Here is a 23,798-nt window from a genome sequence, read left to right on the forward strand (position 1 = left end):
GGCGAGCGGGGGCTACTCTTTGTTGCGGTGCACGGGCTTCTCATTGCAGCGGCTTCTCTTGTTGCGGAGCACAGCCTCTAGGCGCACGGGCTTCAGTAGTTGTGGCACGTGGGCTCTAGAGCGCAGGCTCAGTAGTTGTTGTGCATGGGCTTAGCTGCTCCGCGGCATGTGGGATCTTCCCGGACCAGGGCTCGAACCTGTGTCCCCTGCATTGGCAGGCGGATTCTTAACCACTGCGCCACCAGGGAAGTCCCATAAAAGTTTCTTTATGAGAGAAAGTCTTAAACTGCTGAAACTTGGGTTCAGGTTAATAATCTAAATAACACTGGTTCTTTCTTATAATATTAATGTTTCTTGGAATTAAGAATAACTGAAGCAAGTAGCCTCTTCTAGTATGTATATTCACTGAAGGCAGAAGTCTCTTTTTTCTTGCATCCCCATAAGTACCATAATTAGCATGTCATAAAAAACAATCAACTTTTCAAAAACAGAACTGTTCAAAAAAGAAGGGGTGTGATTTATAAATTACATGTATCTTTTACATTCCAAATTAAAATTTCCAGCTGAAGTCTCCTAGGTGATCTAGAAATCAAAGTTCTTCCAGGGTGGCAATTATAGAGCATGCTTAGATCTCATGCTAATACCTAGACACTGTTAACTGATCTGGCACCCTTAGTTCCTTGAGTCTGGGGACAGCCCCAGAGTCCTCAATCCAGCCCTCCAGAAAGGTGCCATATGTCACTGGGAGCTGGCACACAAGCTGAATTCAGCTGCTATCTCTATTTTGATCTCTGGCTTTGTTTACTGGTTCTCAAGTGTCCCAGCCTATTATTTACTGCCTTGGACTAAGCAGGTAAGAATGTTGGTGTAAATGAGATAAGTCAAGAGCTAAGAAGGGCCAATTTCTTTTCACTGACAAATATGAAAAGCAAAATTTTTCTGAAAGCTGTTTTCATTTTCTCAGATGCTCTTCCCTCACCTCAGACGTGCACACGGTTCATTTCCTCACTTCCCTCAGGCCTCTCCTCAATTCTCACTTTATCAGAGTCCTTCTCTGACCATAAGTAAATAAATGGTATTCCTCTCCAACCCACACCCTGCCACTCTCTATCCCTCTTCTGCTGGTTAATTTTTCACCAGACTATTCATCACCTGACATATTATATATTAATGTATCTCTTTATTGCTGTCCCTGCGCTGGCATATAAATTCCTTGATGGCACATAAGTTCCTTAACTCACAACTATATTGCCAGCACCTAGATCAGTACATGGCATATGTCAGGTGATTTATAAATATCTCTTGATGCATAAATGAAAAAAAATTACCACAATTCTTTCCAGAAAACTTATAAATGTTAAGTCATTAAACACAAAGGTGTTTGCATGACACATTGCAAAAGTATTGTGATTTCTGGAAAAAAAACTTAGAATAATCAGGGGTGTAGTCTCTTGCTAATGAATATACACAACTATAGAAATATCTTCTAATTAAACAGAAATATCCTCTTGTCACTACAGTCATGGCCATTGAGATTACATAATATGAAGCCAGCTAAGACAAACTAATCAGACTCTAACTCAAAATGGGATATTACTGAGCAAAAACAAAAAATCTACAAAGTATTCTTGGGTCTAAAAGAACACAAAATTTGGAAAGAAATCCTAGTCCAACTCAGGGACTTTAATATCACAAGAATGCTAGAATGTGGTACAAACTATAATCTCACAATTTTGGAGCTATTGCAATTACAGGAATAATTCCCTTAGTAGAATTATCTTTAACAGAGATGTTTCCCAGAATACTTGCCTTTAACAGTGCATCTACATATATGTTGTGCTGTGACATAATTTCTTTTACATCCCATTTCACATTAGCCATTAGGAGCAGCATCTGTTCATAATCAATGGCTTTACCAGCTACAATCCAGTAAATTGGTTTGCGTAGTTCACTGGCTGTTGAGACGGTCTGAAATAAATTTCACAGAAATGAAACCAAATATTTTCTAAAAGTATCAAATTTCTAAAATATATTTTGTTCCTGTTTCTAGTACACATCATATCTGAAAATAAAACACTAAACACTTGGAGATTTAAATTATGAAAATACTTAACTCGTGGGCAAGGGTCTTACTCAAAACATAATTTTGAGATATTCAACAAACTTGAGGCCACTGACAATTCAACTAAAAAACACAGATTTTTTCACTTCTCTCCATGTCCATTTCCACTTCCACACTGCACCTCAAGATCCTGTCATCTCTCACCCACATTAGTCTAAAAGTCTTCAAACCAGTCTCCTGCCTCTAGGTTTGCCATCTGAGGTCCATTCTTCACACTTCCCCCAAAGTGCTTTCTAAAACACACAGCTGACCATGCTACTCACCACCTCTTTCAAATCCTCCAATAGCTTCCCAGTACCCTTGGAACAAAGTCCAGCTCCTGGCTGGGAGCACTGTATGTCATGTGACTTCTGCTTAATCACTCCAGCCATCTTTCTCATCACTGGCCCTCTTCCCCGCTCTGAGAATTTGAATTTTCCTCAGCTGCTCACAGGCACCGTGTTCTCTCATCTGTAGGTCTTCATATAAGCCACTACCTTAGTCGAAATATACTCCTCTCACCCTCTTTCTCTCTGGTCCAGTTTTTGTTTTTTTTTTTAAAGATTTTTTTAAATAAATTATTTATTTATTTATTTATTTTTGGCTGTGTGGGGTCTTCATTTCTGTGCGAGGGCTTTCTCCAGTTGCGGCGAGTAGGGGCCACCCTTCATCGCGGTGCGCGGGCCTCTCACTGTCGCGGCCTCTCTCGTTGCGGAGCACAGGCTCCAGACGCACAGGCTCAGTAGTTGTGGCTCACGGGCCTAGTTGCTCCGCGGCATGTGCGATCTTCCCAGACCAGGGCTCGAACCCGTGTCCCCGGCATTGGCAGGCAGACTCCCAACCACTGCGCCACCAGGGAAGCCCTCTGGTCCAGTTGAAACATCACTTCCTCAAGACAGCCGTTCTAGATAACCTCCCCCCAACCATACCCCCTCTCTGCCTCCAGTCAAGGTTAAATACCCTGCCACTGTTTCTTTCCCTTAACTATACTTTATTGTAATATAGTTTTAATTGGCTCTTTCTCTTACTAGACTAAAAGTTATATGAGGTGTTCAATAAGTATTTATTTAATACAGGAATTCATGAATGAATAAACAAATATTCTAATCCACCTCTCCTGAGGTTGAGAGACTGACCACTAGTTAAAAAAAAAAAAAATAACCTAAATAACATGTGACAGTCCTATCCTGCTCACAGTTGAAATGATATATAAGACATGTCTGACCTGAGAATAAAACTGCTGAAGAAAGGGTTTTTTGACTGCAGGCATCACAGCATCCAGATGTGGCTGAAGGAACTCAAACTGTTCAGCCAAGAATACCCTAAATGGAATAAATAACCCACCATGTAAACAAAATACAGTATTTAGAGCCTGTCAATATTTTTTGTGTAACTAATCTTTAAGATCTCTGAGCAAAAGTTTAACAATTAAAATTATTTTCCATTTTAAAGAACTACCTTGCATTGCCACTTGACACACTCATTTACAATTCACACAAAAATTAATGCTGAGTTATCAATGAACGTGAGCTGATGTGAAAGAAGGATGACTTCAAAGGAGCTAATCTGGTTACCACAAGGTGTACAGTTATGCTGCTTTGCATGTAAGATATGAGCACAGATAGCACAAAAGATTGAAGAAAGAATACAACAGTACTTTTAGAAGGATTTTCCATGTAATTACACACAACAGACCCATGAATTCACAGATTTAACACCTGACACTTTTCAGAAATAACCCAAACATTCATAACAGGAAATAAAGTGGAACTTGGCTGAGACACAGACGTGAACTTCACATGCATACACGAGACATACACGTGCATGAATCGGAATCATTCAGCTGAAGACTGCTGGTAGTCATACTGTTTTTCACTACTTTTTGTTATATACAAAAACTCTTAAATTATACTGGACCATATTTTATGGAAGAAGTTATATGCTCTCATTTTATTAAAGAACTTGGGGATTTATAAAGGTCAGGATGCACTCCTGCTGATGTCAAGGGTCGACTACATTTAACACTAAACTGACAATGTAACTACAGTTTCTCTAGAATCGTAATTCAATGGGAAACTATAAAGTACTATACTATAATATGCGTTTCTAAAGTCTTACTTAAAGCAAGGATCATGCTGCTAAAGAATGAAACTTAAAAGATTACCCTCCTTCCATTTATACACCTGAAAATCAACCATGCAATTTTAAAAACTGATTGGTAATCTATTTTAGGATATACTTCTCAGAAATATTGAGTACTTTAAGGAATATTTAGAAGTGGGAAATGCACACAGCTAGAATACAGTGCTTACTTTTATAATCTTTCTTAAATATTTAATGGCAAAGCAACTGATTTTAACAACTTACAAGGATTCTGTGGCTACCACTCTTTCCGCCAACCCATACAATGTATCCCCAAATGTCAAAACCACTAGGTGACTGAGGTGAGGGCTCGGTACCTTCTCCTTTCTCTCTTCTGCTGCTGTGAGCGTGGCAGTAGGATCAGCTGAAACTTCCTGAAAATATAACATACATATACACACACAGCCTGAAATAGCAAATCTAATAGCAATAACCCATGTGATTTTACAAAACTGGAGCTATAATTAAAATGCTCTCAGGCATACATTAATTACACTTAGTTTCAGTTCTTTTTTTCCTCCGTTTATATTTTCTAACTACTAGAACTTTCCTTTTTATACTAACTGAAAATGATCCAACTCCCTATGCTATTAGCTGTGCATGACCTAAAATTGGCCAACACAAGGAATCTTTATGAATCGACAAATATTTCACAGAGACAATAGTGAGATGCCCTTCAAGAACTTGTAAACGAGGAAGAACAGACTGCCTCTCCAGGACCAGGCTGGTAAAATCCAAAATTATGGTGTGATTAACCATTTCACACCTAAACCTTAATCAAGGTAACTCTGGTATAATCCCAAGAAGGCAGGACTAAAATGTAGTTCTAAACTGAAACAGAAGCAACTGTATTGTATATCTCTAGGGATAGATTACTGACCTGAAGGAAGACGGTAAATGGAAATAAAAGAAAGGGATGTCCAAAGAGCAGAGTGGGCTGAGCCTTAAAAGATCCTCAAAGAAAATTACAGCGCAAAAATTGAATACAAACAAATCTAAAAGTGTACAAAATGTAAATCTAGATTACTTTTTAAATCAATTACATAATCACAAATCTCTAACATTTTCCTTACAAATAAAAGAGACATCAAATGCATAGGACTCTGGGAGTATAACAGGTTTATAAATTTTGCAAAATGGAAATAATACATTATAAAACCTTTCAAGTTAGAAAATTGTTTTATTCTTGTTTAGTTCTTTTTTATATCCTATATTCTACTAAAGGTATTGTCTCTCTTCAATCTCTAATTACTCAATTAGCATTTAAAAGTTATTTTGGGAACAACTGTGTTTTCTCTAAGGAGAATCAGGATAAGGGAACTATGCAAGTTAATCAATGTCACAGCTCCACTATTTATTTCCTTCTACTAAAAAGGAAAATAATCACCCCACTACTGCCAAAAAAAAAAAAAAAAAAAAAAACACACAAATCACAAAATTACATATGGTTTGGTACCAATTGGGTGCCTGTGCTATTTAATTTAATTCTGGTGGCTATTTATTTAATACTTTTTTTATTATTATTATTTTTAAGATTTATTTATTTATTTGGCTGTGCCAGGTCTTAGTTGCAGCACACGCGATCTTTGTTGCGGCATGTGGGATCTAGTTCCCTGACCAGGGATCGAACCCAGGCCCCCTGCATTGGGAGTGTGGAATCTTAACCACTGGACCACCAAGGAAGTCTCTGGGGGGCTATTTAATCACCATCTACCAGACTGTCCAAGTGAAGAACCTTAGAATCATTCTTGACCACCCCCTCTTCCTTTGCACCTCCATCATGCCTAAACAGACACCTCTCGTTTGTTTCTTCCTCATGTCATTACTTCAGTAATACCTAGGTGATCTTTCTAAAATGGAGATGTGATCATACCACTCCGTAATTTAAAAGTCTCAACTGACGATCCCTTCCTTACAGAAAAAGAGCCTAAACTTGTTGCCACGATATTACTCCTTTACAAACAGCTACCTTTCCAGTCTCATTTCAAGATAATCTCTACACCCCTAAGGTCTAGTCACACTGGACTGCTTACTACACCCATCCTACTGACACTCCTGTCTTACCAGCTCTCTTCTCCTTGCCTGCCTGGCTCTTACCTCATTTTTTAAGTACGAATTCATATTCACCTCCTTTTTTTTTTTTTTTAATTTTATTTATTTATTTATTTATGGCTGTGTTGGGTCCTCGCTTCTGTGAGAGGGCCCTCTCTAGCTGTGGCAAGCGGGGGCCACCCTTCATCGCAGTGCGCGGGCCTCTCACCACTGCGGCCTCTCCTGCTGCAGAGCACAGGCTCCAGACGCGCAGGCTCAGTAATTGTGGCTCACGGGCCCAGCTGCTCCGCGGCATGTGGGATCCTCCCAGACCAGGGCCCGAACCCATGTCCCCTGAACCGGCAGGCAGATTCCCAACCACTGCGCCACCAGGGAAGCCCCTCACCTCCTTTCTATAACTTTCTCAGTCTCCCAAGAAAAATAACTATGTTACTTGTGTTAATATTGCCTATACATATACCTGTATGTGGCATACAGCATACTTTATCAGTTGTTGTTTTCTAACTCTCCTACCCCATTGTGAGTTCTTGCGGGGTAGGGACCAATTTCACCCTCTTTGTACCTTAAGTCCTTGGCATGCCTGTTGACATTAGCAGGCCCTCTGTTAGTTTCATTGATGCAGATGATGATAAGAATTTTCTCTTCCTCTCCTATTATCCTCTTTCAAGCCCATTCCAACCAGGTTTTTGTCTGCTTCACTCCAAAGAAAGAGTAAGCAAGGTCCCCACTGGCCTCCTTATGGCCAAATCCAATAGCCAACTCTGAATATCCATCTCTGAATATTCCCCCTGACCTTTAAACACTGGAGTGCCCCAGGGTTCAGTCCTGAGACTTCTCTGACTTACATTCTACTCCCTACATGATTCCATCCGCTCTCACAGTTTTAAATGCCATCCACATGCCAACAGCTCAAAATTTATATACTTGCCCTGACCCCTCTTCTCACCTCTAGCGCATTTAACATATGTGAAACTGAACTCTTGATGTCCTCTTCAAATGTGTCCTCCTAAAAGTCTTATCCATCCCCATTAATGGCACCTCCATTCTCCAGAAGTTAGGTGCCATCCTTGACTCTTCTCAGTGTCACACTCCTCTTATAATCCATCAACAAATTTTAATGTGTCTACCTTCAAAACAGATCCATTTAGGGAAATACACTTGAAGAGAGCAAGAAAGTCCCAAAATGTCAAGCTGACATAAATAAATGGTATGTGCTTATTGCATGCTTAAATGGAAAAGCTCCTAAACAGGATCCATGTTTCAGCTTATACCAGTATAGTAAGGAAAGGATATACAACTCTTTGAAGACTTTAACAAAATGAAACCTTAATCAATTTTTACTCTCACAGTGAAAGTTATATTTTTAGCCTTTCCTGCCAGTAATGTACTAACTAACACAAAGAAAATTAATATTTATGGACTTTTCTGGATCAATTTAAAATACATTTTTATTATCAAAGATTCAAAGTTGGCCACAGGTCTTAAACAGTTTAGCATCACCAGGTAGATAACTAAAAATTCACATTTCTGGTACCATTACCACCTACACCAGCTTCCTTTCCTGCTTGTGCACTATTAGACAATTTTTCTTAGACTTTTATTTGATGTGTCAAACAAATTTTCTTAGTTTACAGTGAACTTATATGATAAACAATTTCAGGTGGCATTTTAAAGAACATAATGATTCCATTTTGCCTTTTACAGCTTAAAGAGAAGCAAAACTTAGAAGATATATATGGAGAAAGTAAAATTACCAAAAAAGTGCTTATTAAAGTTTTAACTAACACATGGGAGAAATATAAGGAAAAATACTACCTCCATCCAGTGGTTCCAGATTAGGTTATAAATTATTTTAATAGACAAAGAATGTATTGAATAGCAAGAAACCAATTAATGTTCTCTGCCAATGTAGATGCAAATTAATGAAGTGAAGAAAATTTATATACCAGCTTATGAAAACCTGAGATCAAGGTCTAGTAAATGACAAATATATTTTTTAAAATAATAAAACGATGCTTATCAGTATGCGTAATAACTTAACATGTAAAACATTGGAAATTTTCAGAAAAACTTCTACTGTATTGTTGTAGAGTCTTATCCATCAGAGGAGTGGGGACTGTGGAGAGGCTCTGTCAAAGGTCAGTGCTCCTTACAAACTGACAGAGGAACAACGGCTCACACAGTCTTCTAATCCAAGGTGCAGTCTTTGATTTAAGAGATGCTAAGAATAAGGTCTTTAAAAAAAGATATTTTTAAAAGACAAGGTGGCAAAGAAAAAAACAGGCACATCTATCAATTTACTGGGGAGGGGTGTGTAGCTGGTTTTAAAAAACGCATTTCTAAAATTGACTATTACACCAATTCAGGAAAAAACTTATCCAATGAACAAAGAACTTGTCTGACAGATGCTACAGATACATTGTTATCGTTAGATGGGTGACAGCTTGTCTTAAATAACAGCTAGTTTGGTCCCATTGTTTACTGGGTCATGCTATTTCATTACACACTGTATGGCAGCATTAAATCCACAGCTTAAGGGTCAGATCTGGAACTGTGGTTTGACAATCATAAGCTAGTAACTAGCAGAGCTGGCAGAGAAATGCTAGAGTGAATGATTCTAGTGGTATATTTCAGCCCACCTATCTTGAGGCATTCAGCCAGAAACAAGAAAAACTTCAGCTGTGGACTAAGATCTGGAAAACACGATCTTCAGGTCAAGGGTATACTAAGTATCAAACAAGGAGAAGCAAAATCAAAACAGATAACTGCCAATGGGACTGAAAGCCAATGATGGATTTTACACAACAAAGACCAAAAAAAAAAAAAGAAAGAAAAAAGAAGAAATAGATGGCTGTGTCAAACAAGGAGCCTTGACTCTGAAAACAAAGATCAGGATTAAGTGGACAAGAAAACAAGCCAGGTTAATCCAGGAGACACCAAACTCAAGGATTCGAGTTTATTCATTTACTCTATAAACATTTATTGAAGAGATGCTATGTGCCAAGGTAAGTGCTAGGACTATGAACATATATTAAAAAAATATGTGCTGAGCAAAAAAGATCTCCAAATTTTAAGGGGGATGGATGAGATGGATACAGGTTATTTCCTCTGTGTAAACAGTGCTCACCTGAAATATCTGCATATGCCTCTCTCACTTTATTCATATCTCTGCTTAAAGATCACTGCCCCATCACTCTGCTTCATCTTCTTCTTGGCACTGATCAGTATCTGACACTCTTATACATTTATCTGTCTCTCTGCCCCAATAAGATTCAAGTTCCAAGAAGACGGGAATTACCTCTTTTGTTCACTGATGACTTTCCAGGCCTACAATGCCTGGCATATAATAATTATTCCAAACAAGTATTTCTTAAAAGAATGAATGATTCCATTGCTTTATAAAAACTTCAATAACAGAAGTATGCTCATACTATAGAGCTTATGAGAAAAGAGGAAAGTGATTGCTTATTTGGGTAAGTGACGAGAATAAAGGAAAATTCATAGACGCAGAGAAATGCACTGAATAACAAAAGTCTCTGGCTACAGTGACCAAGCATAAGAAAAACTTTTTTTCTTATTTTAACTGCTTATGTTGGCTTAAACACTATAGATGATCAGCCCTGTTTTGCTACGTAACCCAGCTTTTTAAAACATGCATTTCATCACATGACACAGTTAAGAATCCAGATCCCCTGCTGCATAGCCAACTAAACCTAAACTTCTCAAATGTTAAAGCCATTTATAAAGTCGTCCTAAACACTCTTTGCAACACAACTCTTTGGCATAAACTGGTGCCCCATCACAAAAATCGGCCAAAATTTGGGCCAGGCTTGCTCCCACCTCAAGGCCCTTGCTCAGCCTCTGAACCTTAACTTGAATGCCATTCTTTCTCCTCTTCCCCACTGATCCCATGCCTACTCTTCAAAGTCTAGCGTAAGTCTCACTTCCTCCTTCAGTCATTCTCTGACAGTAATTTTGAACATAAACCTTTCTTCTCTTTGAACTTGTACTGCATGTAGAGCCAATATCATATTCTTTCGTGTATACCAGCTTTCTCTCTCCATCAGACTATAAGAAACTTCCATTTTACTTCCTGCATGCCATTAATGTTCTAGGGACACAGGAACTCGATGTACACATAAAAATACACTTACATGTAGTTGATTAGATCGCCAATTTCTATTTTAAATAACCTAAAAGAATTGATTACTTACCAGATCAATGAGGCTTTCTTGTATTCTGTTTAGAGTTGTTCTTAGTCTACTACTGCTAAGACCTAGTCCCGTGGATTCCAACTGAAAAAGAAAACGAGAGGCATGTTAAATTGCCTGCAAATGTTGTAACTTCAAATTAGTGAAAAGTAAGTATGTGGTGAGTTTTCACTCAGATACTTAGCATTCAGAGGGTTTCCAAATTGCATTTAAAAATACCAAAACATCAAAGACAGAAATCAAATCTTAACCCTCAAAGGAACAAGAGAGCTATTTACACATGTGCATTTACAGGTCACACTAACATCTATCAATCTAATGGATTTATCAGGAGAGAGTTCACCGGAATTTCTTTCCCACAAGTTATTATTTTTAATTGCAAAACTTAAGATTTTTAGATACTTAAAGAATCCAAGGATAGGAAGGGCCACACTGATACAGAAAAAACAAAACAGAGATGATACATACTTTTTTTTTTTAACATCTTTATTGGAGTATAATTGCTTTACAATGGTGTGTTAGTTTCTGCTTTATAACAAAGTGAATCAGCTATACTTATACCTATATCCCCATATCCCCTCCCTCTTGCGTCTCCCTCCCACCCTCCCTATCCCACCCCTCTAGGTGGTCACAAAGCACCGAGCTGATCTCCCTGTGCTATGTGGTTGCTTCCCACTAGCTATCGATTTTACATTTGGTAGTGTATATATGTCCATGACACTCTCTCACTTTGTCCCAGCTTATCCTTCCCCCTCCCCATATCCTCAAGCCCATTCTCTAGTAGGTCTGTGTCTTTATTCCCATCTTACCCCTAGGTGATACATACTTTCAATATCAAGAATGAGAGCATGGATAACACTACGGATCTAATGTTGAAACACCAGAAGGATAATAAGGGAATATTATGAATAATCTTATGCCAATAAATTTACCAAACCAGATGAAACAGACAAATTCCTTGACAAGCTCATATTATAAAAATTGACCTAAGAAGAAATAGAAAACTTTAGCAGCTCTTTATTAATTAAATTTCATTTAATAAAAACCTTCAAAAAGTACTAGTTCTACATAGACTCTCAGAAAGTAGAAGAAAAGGGAATGTTTCCCAATTGCTTTATGAGACTAATATTACTCTGATTCCTAAACCAAACAAAGATACCACAGAAAACGTAACTACAGACTCCTAAACTTTATGGACACAATTTTTAAAAATCCTTAAAATATTAGCAAACTGATTCATGACCAAGTGGTATTTGTCTTGGGAATGCAAGACTGGTTTAACAGCCTAAAATCCTACTTTGAAGTTAACCAATGTATTTCACCATATTAATATATTTCTTTAGGAAAGAAAGTTATGATTGTTTAAATAGATTCAGAAAAAGTCATGTGACTAAATTTATCCTTTCATGATAAAAATTCAGAAAAATTCAGTAACAGAGGAGAGTTTCTTCAACATGACTACAGGCATCTATAAAATAGCTAGCATCATACTCAACGGTGAAAGGCTAAATGCTTTCTATCCAGGACAGATGAAGGTGGAGGGAACAAGATGAGGATGTCAACTCTCACCACCTTTTTTTCTTGAGAGGTAAAACCTTTGATTTCAAATCATTTTTTTTTAATAACATCTCTATTGGAGTATAATTGCTTTACAATGGTGTGTTAGTTTCTGCTGCATAACAAAGTGAATCAGCTATACATACACATATATCTCCACATCTCCTCCCTCTTGCATCTCCCTCCCACCCTCCCTATCCCACCCCTCTAGGTGGTCACAAAGCACTGAGCTGATCTCCCCGTGCTGTGCAGCTGCTTCCCACTAGCTATCTATCTTACATTTGGTAGTACATATAAGTCCATGCCACTCTCTCACTTTGTCCCAGCTTACCCTTCCCCCTCCCCATGTCCTCAAGTCCATTCTCTAGTAGGTCTGCGTCTTTATTCATAATCTGTCCCTAGGTTCTTCGGAACCTTTTTTTTTCTTAGATTCCATATATACGTGTCAGCATACGGTATTTGTTTTTCGCTTTCTGACTTACTTCACTCTGTATGACAGACTCTAGGTCCATCCACCTCACTACAAATAACTCAATTTCGTTTCTTTTTATGGCTGAGTAATATTCCATTGTATATATGTGCCACATCTTCTTAATCCATTCATCTGTCGATGGACACTTAGGTTGCTTCCATGTCCTGGCTATTGTAAATAGAGCTGCAATGAACATTGTGGTACATGACTCTTTTTAAATTATGGTTTTCTCAGGGTATATGCCCAGTAGTGGGATTGCTGGGTTGTATGGTAGTTCTATTTTTAGTTTTTTAAGGAACCTCCATACTGTTCTCCATAGTGGCTGTATCTATTTACATTCCCACCAACAGTGCAATCACTAAATGATTAGTGATGTTGAGCATTCTTTCATGTGTTTGTTGGCAACTCTCACCACTTTTATTTTACATTGTGCTGGAGGTCAATTTTTTGTAATTGATCTCCATCATACAGATATATATGCTGTATGAGGCATACAGATTGGAAAATATAAGGCATAGAGACTGGAAAAGAAGAGGTAAAGCTAAATACTAGATACTTCCCTCTAAGCACTGATTTAGCTGCATCCCACAAATTTTGATACGTTGTGTTTTCATTATCATTCACTTCAAAATATTTTCTAATTTCTTTTGTGGTTTCTTCATTAACCCAATCTTTATTTAGATGTGTGTTGTTTAATCTCCAAACTTAGGTTTTCCTATTTTATTGATATTGGTTTCCAATTTAATTACATTGACATCAGAAAATATATTCTGTATGATTTCAATGTTTTAAACTCATTACGACATGTTTAATGGCCCAGAACATATGGTCTCTCCTGATAAATGTACCATCTGCACTTGAATATATATCCTGCCATTGTTAGGTATGTTGTCCTACAAATATCAATTAAGTCAAAATGGTTGAAAGAGTTGTTCCAATCTTCTGTGTACTTGCTGATTTTCTATCTGACTTGTTCTATTAGTTACTCTGGTGTTAAAATCTCCAGCTGTCATTGAAGTTTTTCATTTCCTCTTGAATTCTGTCAATTATTGCTTCATCTAGTTTGAAGCTCTGTTACTAGGCACATATACATCTATAATCATTATGTCTTCCAATTGAATTGATCCTTACATCATTAGAAATCCCTCTATCTCTGGTAATACATTCTGTTTTCAAACTTATTTTATCTCGTATTATAGCCACTGCAGCCTCCTTATGCTTACTGTTGCATGGCATATCTTTTCAATCCATTTGCTTTCAATCTGTGTGTTTTGTTATTAAGTATGGGCTTTGTTTTTAATCCATTCTGACAATTTCTACCTTTTAATGTAAGTATTTAGTCCAGGAACATTTACTGTGGCTGGGTTTACATCTACCATTACATGTTTTCTTTTTTTTTCCTTGGTTCCTCCTTTCCTGCTTTTTCTATTTATATGATTTTTTTCTTTTTTTAGAATCCTACTTTAATTTTCCTGTAGGCAAAAGTTAAAGTTCTTTGTATTATTTTTCATTATTCTTCTATGGATTATAATATACATTCTCGATATTTCACAGTCCATTTACTGTTAACAATGTACTGTTTTACATAATATATAGAAATCTTGCCATCTTATAGGTCCACATCCCTCCACATACCATGCTATAGTTGTTATATGTAATACACTTACATATATTACAAACTCCAGAAAAGAATGTTATAATTTCAGGTTTAAACAGCTATATGGTTTGAAAAGAAATTAAGTGGAAAAAGAAAAAAACAACAACAACAATCTTTTGCATTTCCCCAAGTAGTTTCCATTACCAATGCTTTCATACTTTCTGAGGATTGATGTTTTCATCTGGTATCATTTTCCTTCACTCTGGAAAACTTCCTTCAACACTTCTTGTATTACATGTCTGTTGGTGACAACTTCTCTTAGTGCTTTTTTTTCTTTTTATCTGAAAATGTTTTAATTTCATATTCATGCTTGAATAGTATTTTTGGTGGCTATAAAATTCTAGATAGACATTTTTTTCTTTTCTTTCGGTGTCTGAAAGGTGTTGTTTAACTCTCTTCTAGTCTCCAGTTTCTTGTGAGAAGTCAGCTGTTAATCAGATCATTGGTTCCTTTTATGTCATAAGTCTATTAAAGTTTTCAAGAGACAATTTCCTCATGAGGTACCCCACTAGACTTTTCTTTGTGTTTATTCTGTTTGCTGTTCATTTAGCATCTTGTATCTGCAAATTTTTGGACAGTGTTTCTTCAAATATTTTTTCTACCTCATTCTGTCTCTCTGAACTCCACCTGGTATTCCAATTAAATGTATGTTTGACCATTTGATATAACTTAGCATGTCCCTAAGGTTTTCATCGTCTTTGTTTTTCAATCTTTTTTTCTCTATGTTCTGCATTTTGAATAATTTCTATTGATCTATTTTCAAGTTCACAAATTCTTTCCTCTGTCATGTCCATTTGGCTAAGTACATTCAGTAATTTTTTTTAATTGCTGGAACTGAATTTTCAGTTCTAGGATTTCTCTTTGGTTTTCTTCCTACTGTTTCTACTAGAACTTCTTATTTCTCTACTGAGATGTTCATGCATTTAAAACATGTTTTGTTTTACTTTATTGAAGATAGTTAAAGTGGTCCATTTAAAATCTTTATCCCTTAGTTCCAACATCTTGAGTTCAGACTATACTGATTTTCTTTTTACTGAAGGATGTATTCCTCTTTTTTGGCTCTATGTATTTAGGTAACATTGGATTGCATCATCCATTCAATTCTGGAGATTTTGGATTCTGTTATTTTTCTCCAGTAAGTACTGTTTCCTTTGTTTTCAGTATGCAATTTTCTTGGCCAGGCTTGAACTATAAACTGTCTCTTGTGTAGCAGCTTCAGTCTCTATTCAGATCTTTTTTCTTTGACTGGCTGCAGTCAGTCTGTTCCACACTAACATGGTTCATGGGTTAGTCAGAGATGTGGGTAGACAGAAACTGGGGATCCCTCCTCTGACTCTTCCCCATCTGAACTTCTCCCTAACTCTTTTCAGTGTTCCCAGTTTCCTGGCTTCACTTTTCTGGTTCCCCAATCCATAAAGACCATAGGTTTTCTTATGCGTGTCTCCAGTTATGTGCCTCAGGGACTGCACTTAGTCCTGGGCTAAAGGCCACGGAGATGGATTTTTTTTTTTAATTAATTAATTAATTAATTAATTAATTAATTTATTTATTTATTTATTTTTGGCTGCACTGGGTCTTCGTTGCTCTGCCCGGGCTTTCTCTAGTTGAGGCGAGAGGGGGCTATTCTTCGTTGCGGTGCGTGGGCTTCTCATTGTGGTGGCTTCCCTTGTTGCGGAGCACAGGCTCTCGGAGCATGGGCTTCAGTAGCTGTGGCACGAGGGCTCAGTAGTTGTGGTGCATGGGCTTAGTTTCTCCGTGGCATGTGGGATCTTCCCGGACCAGGGCTCGAACCCGTGGCCCCTGCATTGGCAGGCGGACTCTCAACCACTGCGCCACCAGGGAAGCCCGGAATTTCTTTTTATAGCTTCCCTTTCCCCAACCGCTAGACTGAACTCCCACCAGAGTCTATATGCTTCTGTTCACTCTCCAGCATCTTCAAGAAGTTGCCTTTTGTTTTATAAAACAACCAGGTTTTATAATTGTTTTCTTCAGGAAATATCATCTAATAAGGCTCAGTCCCTCATACCCAGAAATGGAAGTTAATTCATTCTTAAAAGTTTAGATTTTGAATCTGACTCTCTACAAAAAAACAGTTCCATTAATGAAAGTTAACTTTAAATGAGGCTCACAAACCGTTGTCAAGTAATAACCCTCATAAGATTTACTTGGATAAGAAATAATTAGGAGTTCGGACTTCCCTGGTCATGCAGTGGTTAAGAATCCACCTGCCAATGCAGGGGACATGGGTTCAAGCCCTGGTCCGGAAAGATCCCACATGCCACAGAGCAACTAAGCCCGTGCGCCACAACTACTGAGCCTGTGCTCTAGAGCCCGTGAGCCACAACTACTGAGCCAGCGTGCCACAACTACTGAAGCCTGCACACCTAGAGCCCGTACTCCACAACAAGAGAAGCCACTGCAATGGAAGCCCGCGTGCTGCAACTACTGAGCCCATGCGCCGCAACTACGGAAGACCATGAGCTCTAGGGCCCGAGCGCCAAAACTACTGAGCCCACATGCTGCAACTATGGAAGCCCGTGTGCCTAGAGCCCATGCTCCGCAACAAGAGAAGCCACCACAATGAGACACCCGCGCACCGCAATGAAGACTAGCCCCTGCTTGCCACAACTAGAGAAAGCCCACGTGCAGCAACAAAGACCCAACGCAGCCAAATAAATAAATTATTAAAAAAGAAATAATTAGGATATCAATCCATGTCTCCTAAGAATCTACTATGTGCTTACTACTGCATTAAAGTAAGCTACAGAATGGTCTTCACAAAAGAATGTGAACAGGAAGGACCAAGGAAAACATAACTCAAGAGTTGAACAACAGAAGGCTTGAGGCAAGGCAAGACAAAGCAATACTATGAGTACCATTATTATAATAGAATCAAATGGATTAGATATATACTACAACATGATGTAGTAGGCTATAACCAGTTCAGTGAAGAGTAGGAGCTTCAGGAGTAATTAGTATGAACAGAAAAAAAGCCCTTAACCTAATGCATACACTGTGTCCCCCTCCCAGACAATGACTTTCTAGAACCCCCAGGACACAATGAGATGCTTATTCTTCCATAAGCAGCAACCATTTAAATTCACTCATACAATTCTCTCTCTTCTGGGAAGGAAGCAGCAGTAGCCATGTTAAAAAGTGCAAGTAAGAGGTAGAGTAAAGGCAGTATTCACTCATACAAACTCGCTCATATGCACATTTTGTTCTGGTTCATAGAATACAAACTGTTTCTAATACAGCATATGGGTGAACATCCAGATAGAAAGAAACCCTTATAATTAACAATATTGTTTGAATACAGTGAAATGGCTTTTACTGAGTCTTACAGGATTAAAATGCTTTTAATATAAAATATCAGACTAATGTTTTCTTTAAAACATAACAGATTTTAAATAAAATATGCAGCATATTTTACAGTGAGCACCTACCTGTACTTTGTTAACTTTCATCAGGTTCTAGTGAACCCCACTGTAAACAAATCTGTGCCAGTATCTAATCAGCTAGAAAGGCACATCCAAAAGCACTCAGTTCCCAAAGTTTCTGAAGGACTCTACTTGAACACATCTTATCAAAACTGTGGTCCAGAACTGTTTTAACTAATATGATAGTCACAAGTCATGTGTGGCTATTTATATTTCAAGATAAACTAACTAAAATCAAGTACAATTAAAAATTCAGTCCCCAATCATACCAGTCACGTTTCAAGTGCTCAAAAGCCACTACCATATGGCTACCATATTGGCTACCATATGGCTACCATATTGGACAGTACAAATATAGAACATTTCCATTATTGCAAAACTTCTCTTAGACTGCACGGGTCTAGAGGCACAGTCCAAGAAGACAGAGTAAAGCTCATGTAGAAGACTGAACGATTCTGACAATTGGCTAAAACTCCAGAATGTCTTTCTTCTTTAATATTTATTTATTGAGTGAGGGATTACTACATATTTTATAGTAACATAAATTCTGCAGCAACTTAGTTTCTGATTATATTAGTATTCTTTTTAATTTTGCAGAGTTAAGAACATAGGGAATTCAGATCCCATATTAAAAGATCATGTCTTTGATATACTTGTAATCACAGCAAGACTATGAACATTTATATGATGAATATAGTTATCCATTAAAATTCACAAGTTTTTGAAAAGGTACAAAATATAGTATGTAAAAAGTTAGTATTATGAGTATACTTTTAAACGAAAAACTGTCAAACATGTAGGTGAACTACATAATAATTCCCAAGTATCAGATCAGTTACCTGCTTAATACTGTGCTGTTCTCCTTAGGAGTAGAAAAAGATAAACTCAACAAGAGCTTTGGAAACACAAAAAGGAGGTGCAGGAAAATTAATTCTGTGGCAGGTTCAGTTCAAAGATTTTCAATTTATTTAAATAAATATTTGCCATTATCTTCTGAACGTAGTAGTGCCTGCTAAGGTTGTTAGCCAATATTTAAAATGTCTCATTTACTGTGTAATAATTACACACTGGGCCAGATTTAAACAAGGCAACCTGCACATTTTTCATCACCAAAATATGTCAAGGTTAGAAATTGATGCTGCACTTTTTCTGCCAAAAATTTGAATAACATACAATATGCTTATCATATCAAAGCTTAAAATTAATGTATTTTAAATAAGGTGATGGGGCACACAAAAAGCTAATATCAATAATATGTTGGATTTTTGATGGATAATTTTCAATTTAATGTTATTTATGTATTTTATACAGAGAGAATGAACTTTTTACAAAAACAAATAAATTTTAAAAGAAACAGACTCCTCCCCCAAAAGGTTAACTTACTGAATCATTCCGACCAAAAAAGGTATATATTGCATACAAGTAATAATCAAATAGCTGAGACATGAAATGGATAACATCAAAAGCAATTGGTTTAAGAATGTTCATCATCTGCATATATTTACCTGAAAAGAAAAAAAAATTAAATAGAACAAAATTAAAATCTGTTAGTCTATAATTATTAAGAAACCATAAAATTACTTTACCAAAATATTTTTTTAATGAAATATTACATTCCTCAGTCACACCAGCCATGCCTCAAGTACTCAACAGTCACTTGTAGCTAGTGACTACTGTACTGGACAGCACTGATACAGAACAGTTATACCATCTTGGAAAGTACTACTGGATGGCACTGATATAAAAAAATACCTACAAAGATTTTTCATATCACTATATTTTACTGTTTGCCTTATATTTATGGAACTCTTAAACTAACTCTTCTACAATGACACTGTACAAACAACACAGTTCCTCATTTCTTGGAGATTCCATTTCAAACAATGCCTTCAAAATTGTTTAGGTGTAATAAAACAAAAGACAATGTACTTGAGGAAGAGTGGGGTTCTTTTCATAAGCTTATACACACATAGCAAAAGTAAAAAAACAAGAGGAAAAAGGACACATGGAAGACACTTCCCATTCCCCTGAATCCTAGCCCTGTGAAATCTAGTGTCAGAGGCTAAGAACATTTCTTTATCACTACATCACTCAAGAGCTCAATACTCGCAAAGTGCCAAGAACATATCCCTCCTCATTCCTTCCTTTGGAAGATGCCAATATTCCACTCTTTTTCCTCTAAACATATGACACAGTTACAGAAAAAAATTTAAAAACCAAAATGTCTGCATTCATAAACTTGTTAATGTGTTTGAAGGGTGCATGGGAGATGGGCTGAATCAAATAACAAACAATAATGAGTCCCTAATTGTGTTTATTTTTTATAGGAAATAATAGGGAAAGAAGCATATCTGTAAAAAAAAAATGCTCTTCTGCAGAAGATGTTAAAACAGGCCATTTGCTTTATTTCCAAATGAGCAAATAATTCAGGTGCTGGCTCTACTTTATGTAACTGCTATAAATTTTAAATTGGTACTATTGAGGACACCAGGATTCAAGAGAAAACACATTAACTGCAGTAGAAAAAAATGACAAATTTACTCTAATGGAAATGTCTACTATCAAAACCATTTCTTTATTATCTAAGAACTCAGTCCATCTGTCTTAATTTACATGAGAAATGATTCTAAATAATAGATGGTCAGGAAGACATACACATCGTAAAGTAAAAACTATTCAATTTAGATTCTGTTCTTATTCCTATTTACAAGTCTTTTGTTTCAGAATCATTCTTTGTAATTATTTCACATAATCAGACATTTTAAAAAAAAATCTCAATTGAAAAATATTTGAAAATATGCTCCTAGAACATTCTGGATCACTGTGCAGATATTTCATTGACTGCAAACATATAGCTATTTAAACTGTAACTATTTACACATTAAATAATGTGATACTGTAAAGGAAAAAAATGAAAAAATGTTATATTACTTTAATCCATAAAAGAAAATTTTAAACAGGTGAATAGTAGAATGAGGAAGGATGCAAACATCTGGGTTGATACATATCCAGAATACAAAGCTCCTCTCCATTCCTAATAAGATTAACCATTGTTCATATAATTCATCTTAAGAAAGGATATAAAAATGAATTCTTAATAGGTAAAAGCTATTTTAAATGTGCATTCAGAAGGAAAAAAAAACTAGATGGTCCCAAATGCTCTGAAAAAAAAAAAACACATTCATTCACTCATTCAATACATTCAACAAACACTTTTTGAAAGCTTACTATGTTCTTGGCCTTGTGTTAAGACACAAGGAACTACACAGAGTCTCTGCTCTCTCACAGAGCTCCTTCCATGACCTTAAATGGTCATACATGGAAGGCAGCCATCGATAAGCAGGCTGCCAGTATATTCAAATGTAGAAGAGCGAGAACTCTGTCTTTCCAGTTCGAGAGGGCAGAGTAGGCCTTTGGAGGCCTGAGAGAACTTATGCACCCCCTCAGACTTACTGAACTAAAAGAGAATTTTACAATGAATTAAAACATCTATGAAGAGAAGTGGGTGAGAAGGTAACAGCAGGTAGGTATGATCACCAGAAAATGAGAAATCTCAAAACATTTCTAGACCAGGGGTTGGCAAACCTTTCCTGTAAAGGACCAAAGACTAGATAGTTTAGGCTTTGTATGTCATTCAGTCTCTGTGGCAGATACTCAGCTCTGCTGGTCTCTGTTTCAACTACTCAACTCTGCTGTCATAGCACAAAAGCAGCCATAGACAATATGTGAACAAACGAGCATGGCTGTATTCCAATAAAACGTTATTTACAAAAACAGGCAGTCAGATTGATTTGGCCTGCAGGCTATAGTTTCCCAACCCCTGTACTAGATGACAGACAGTAGATGGAAACAGGTTGATGGAAAAATGCAAAGAGAACCACAAAGAAGGTGGAAGCTGTCCGATAGGATGTGATTGCTTAGAAGCAGCAGGTACAGCAAGAGAACAGGAGCAAGAAATAGGGCTGAGAAAGGACGGATTAATTGAAGGTCTACATATGGGACAAACTACCTGTCCACATGCCCCCAGTTACTGTTCCTCCCCAGCAGTTATTACTGTAGCCCTCCCCCACCCCTTATCAGCAGTTTCAGTTACCCACGGTCAACCTCAGTCCAAGAATATTAAATAGAAAATTCCAGAAATAAACAATTCATAAGTTTTAAATCAAGTGTTGTTCTGAGTAGCATGATGAAATCTCGTGCCATCTGGCACCATCCCTTTGTCCAGCACATTCTGCCCATTAGTCACTTAGTAGCCATCTCAGTTATCAGATCAACTGTTGTGGTATCTCAGTGCTTGTGTTCAGGTAATTCTTATTTTATTTAATGATGGCCCCAAAACGCAAGAGTAGCGATGCTGGCAATTCGGGTATGCCAAAGAGAAGTTGTAAAGTGCTTCTTTCAAGTGAAAAGGTGAAAGTTCATGACTTAATAAGGAAAGAAAAAAAGTCATATGGTGAGGTTGCTAAGATCTGTGGTAAGAATGAATCTTCTATCTGTGAAACTTGGAAGAAGGAAAAAGAAATTCATGCTAGTTCTGTTGTCACACCTCAGACTGCAAAAGATACAGCCACAGTGATAAGTGCTTAGCTAAAATGGCAAAGGCATTAAATCTGTACAATAAGATATTGTGAGAGAGAGAGAGAGAGAGAGAGAGAGAGAGAGAGAGAGAGAGAGAGAGAGAGACTATATTTACATAACTTTTATTATAGTATATTGTTATAATTTTTCTATTTTTATTATTAGTTTTTGTTGTTAATTTCTTCCTGTGCCTAATTTATAAATTAGACTTTATTATAGGTATGTATGTATAAGAAAAGACATAGTATATATAGGGTTTGCTACTATCTGTGGTTTCAGGCATCCACAGGGGATATCTTGGAACATATACCCCACAAATAAGGGGGGACTCCTGTAGAGGCTGTCAGAATTTTCCCACAGACAAAAACAATAAAACCCCCTAGGATTCCTCTTCAAAAGAAGTAAACAAGCCCCCCCACCCCCCAAATTGAGCAAACTTAAGAAAATAAATAAGAAAAGCTAAGGTTTCTAGTGTGGATATTGGCACCACAGATTAAAATCTATCTCATTCTGGGAATTTGGGGATCTGTCCCCATAATGTAAAGGCTACCAGTAAATCCACCCAGACCTGCCCTACTCTATACATAAAGTTCCTAGTCAGGATTCATTCTAAGGAGAAGGAGCCAGCTCCAACACAGTTCTAGTTACTCAGCAGAGGACACCCACAATGGCTATACAGGCCTTCTGTTTTAGGGAAGAATAATCAAACATCACCAGGCCCATGAGGAAAATTCAGAGACTGAAAGTAAAAAGAAAAGCTGGTCCCAGAGAAAATAAAATAATTGAAGCTAAGGAAGAGAAATACAGTAATTATATAAAACCCTATAAAAGGTGAATATGGCAGGAAAAAACACAGATTATAGAAGGGTTCTTAAAGATTTAAAGTCATTAAAAATGTGATTTTTTAAATAAAAAATTAAAGAAATGGGAAAAAGGAAGTCTCCCAGAAGGTACAGCAAAAAGAATATAGAAAAATATTAGAAAAATATGACAGACATAAAGGGCCAACCTAAGAGACTAAACACTTGAGTAAGGGGAAATCAAAGAAAGAGATTAAATAAAATGGGGAGGTGGAAATCCTCAAAGAAACAGTAGTATCAGTCACAGCTGAGGAACACATGAACCTTCAGATTGAAAGGGTCACGAACTACCCAACACACTTAATGAAAAAGAACTCACACACAGATGCGTCAATAGAGAATTTTGAAACATCAAGGGAAAAAACACTAAAAGGTTTCAGAGAGAGAGAAAGAGAGAGAGAGAGAAGAAATTCACCTACAATAAAATGAATAGAACATTAGAGGTTTTAACTTTCTGAGGAAAAGTAATTTTTAATGACAATTCTATACCTAACTAAATTGTCACTCCATGAAAGAGCAGAATAAAGACATATTTAGACTGACAAGGATTCAAAACATTTACTTCTTATCACCCTTTTCTGGGCAATTACAACTAGAAGAAAGACAAACAGAAACAAACCAAGAGATTGCCTTCACACTCCTGGCAGGGAGCAGTGGGTGGGTGGGAGACACCTGCTTTTCGCCTCAAGCTCTTCTTTACTATTTAATGTGTTGCTGTGAGAGGTGCT

General features: G+C 37.1%; 1 protein-coding gene across 3 annotated transcripts in view; it reads right to left on the reverse strand.

Moving 5' to 3' along the window:
* The window catches only part of VPS50 (VPS50 subunit of EARP/GARPII complex), a 128,873-nt gene that overhangs the window by 6,951 nt on the left and 98,124 nt on the right, over positions 1-23,798 (reverse strand). For 2 of the 3 annotated variants that reach the window (XM_082398262.1, XM_082398261.1), the window contains 5 exons: positions 19,016-19,137; positions 10,510-10,590; positions 4,469-4,617; positions 3,327-3,423; positions 1,810-1,968 (listed from right to left, as the gene is read on the reverse strand). In XM_082398262.1, the coding sequence (XP_082254388.1) occupies positions 1,810-1,968; positions 3,327-3,423; positions 4,469-4,617; positions 10,510-10,590; positions 19,016-19,137 (608 nt within the window). Of the gene's footprint in view, positions 1-1,809; positions 1,969-3,326; positions 3,424-4,468; positions 4,618-10,509; positions 10,591-19,015; positions 19,138-23,798 lie in introns of those variants that run through there. The other variant, XR_014246423.1, reaches the window with a different exon arrangement.

The sequence above is a fragment of the Balaenoptera borealis genome, assembly GCF_965194805.1.
Source record: "Balaenoptera borealis genome assembly, chromosome: 7".
NCBI classification, from domain to species: domain Eukaryota; kingdom Metazoa; phylum Chordata; class Mammalia; order Artiodactyla; family Balaenopteridae; genus Balaenoptera; species Balaenoptera borealis.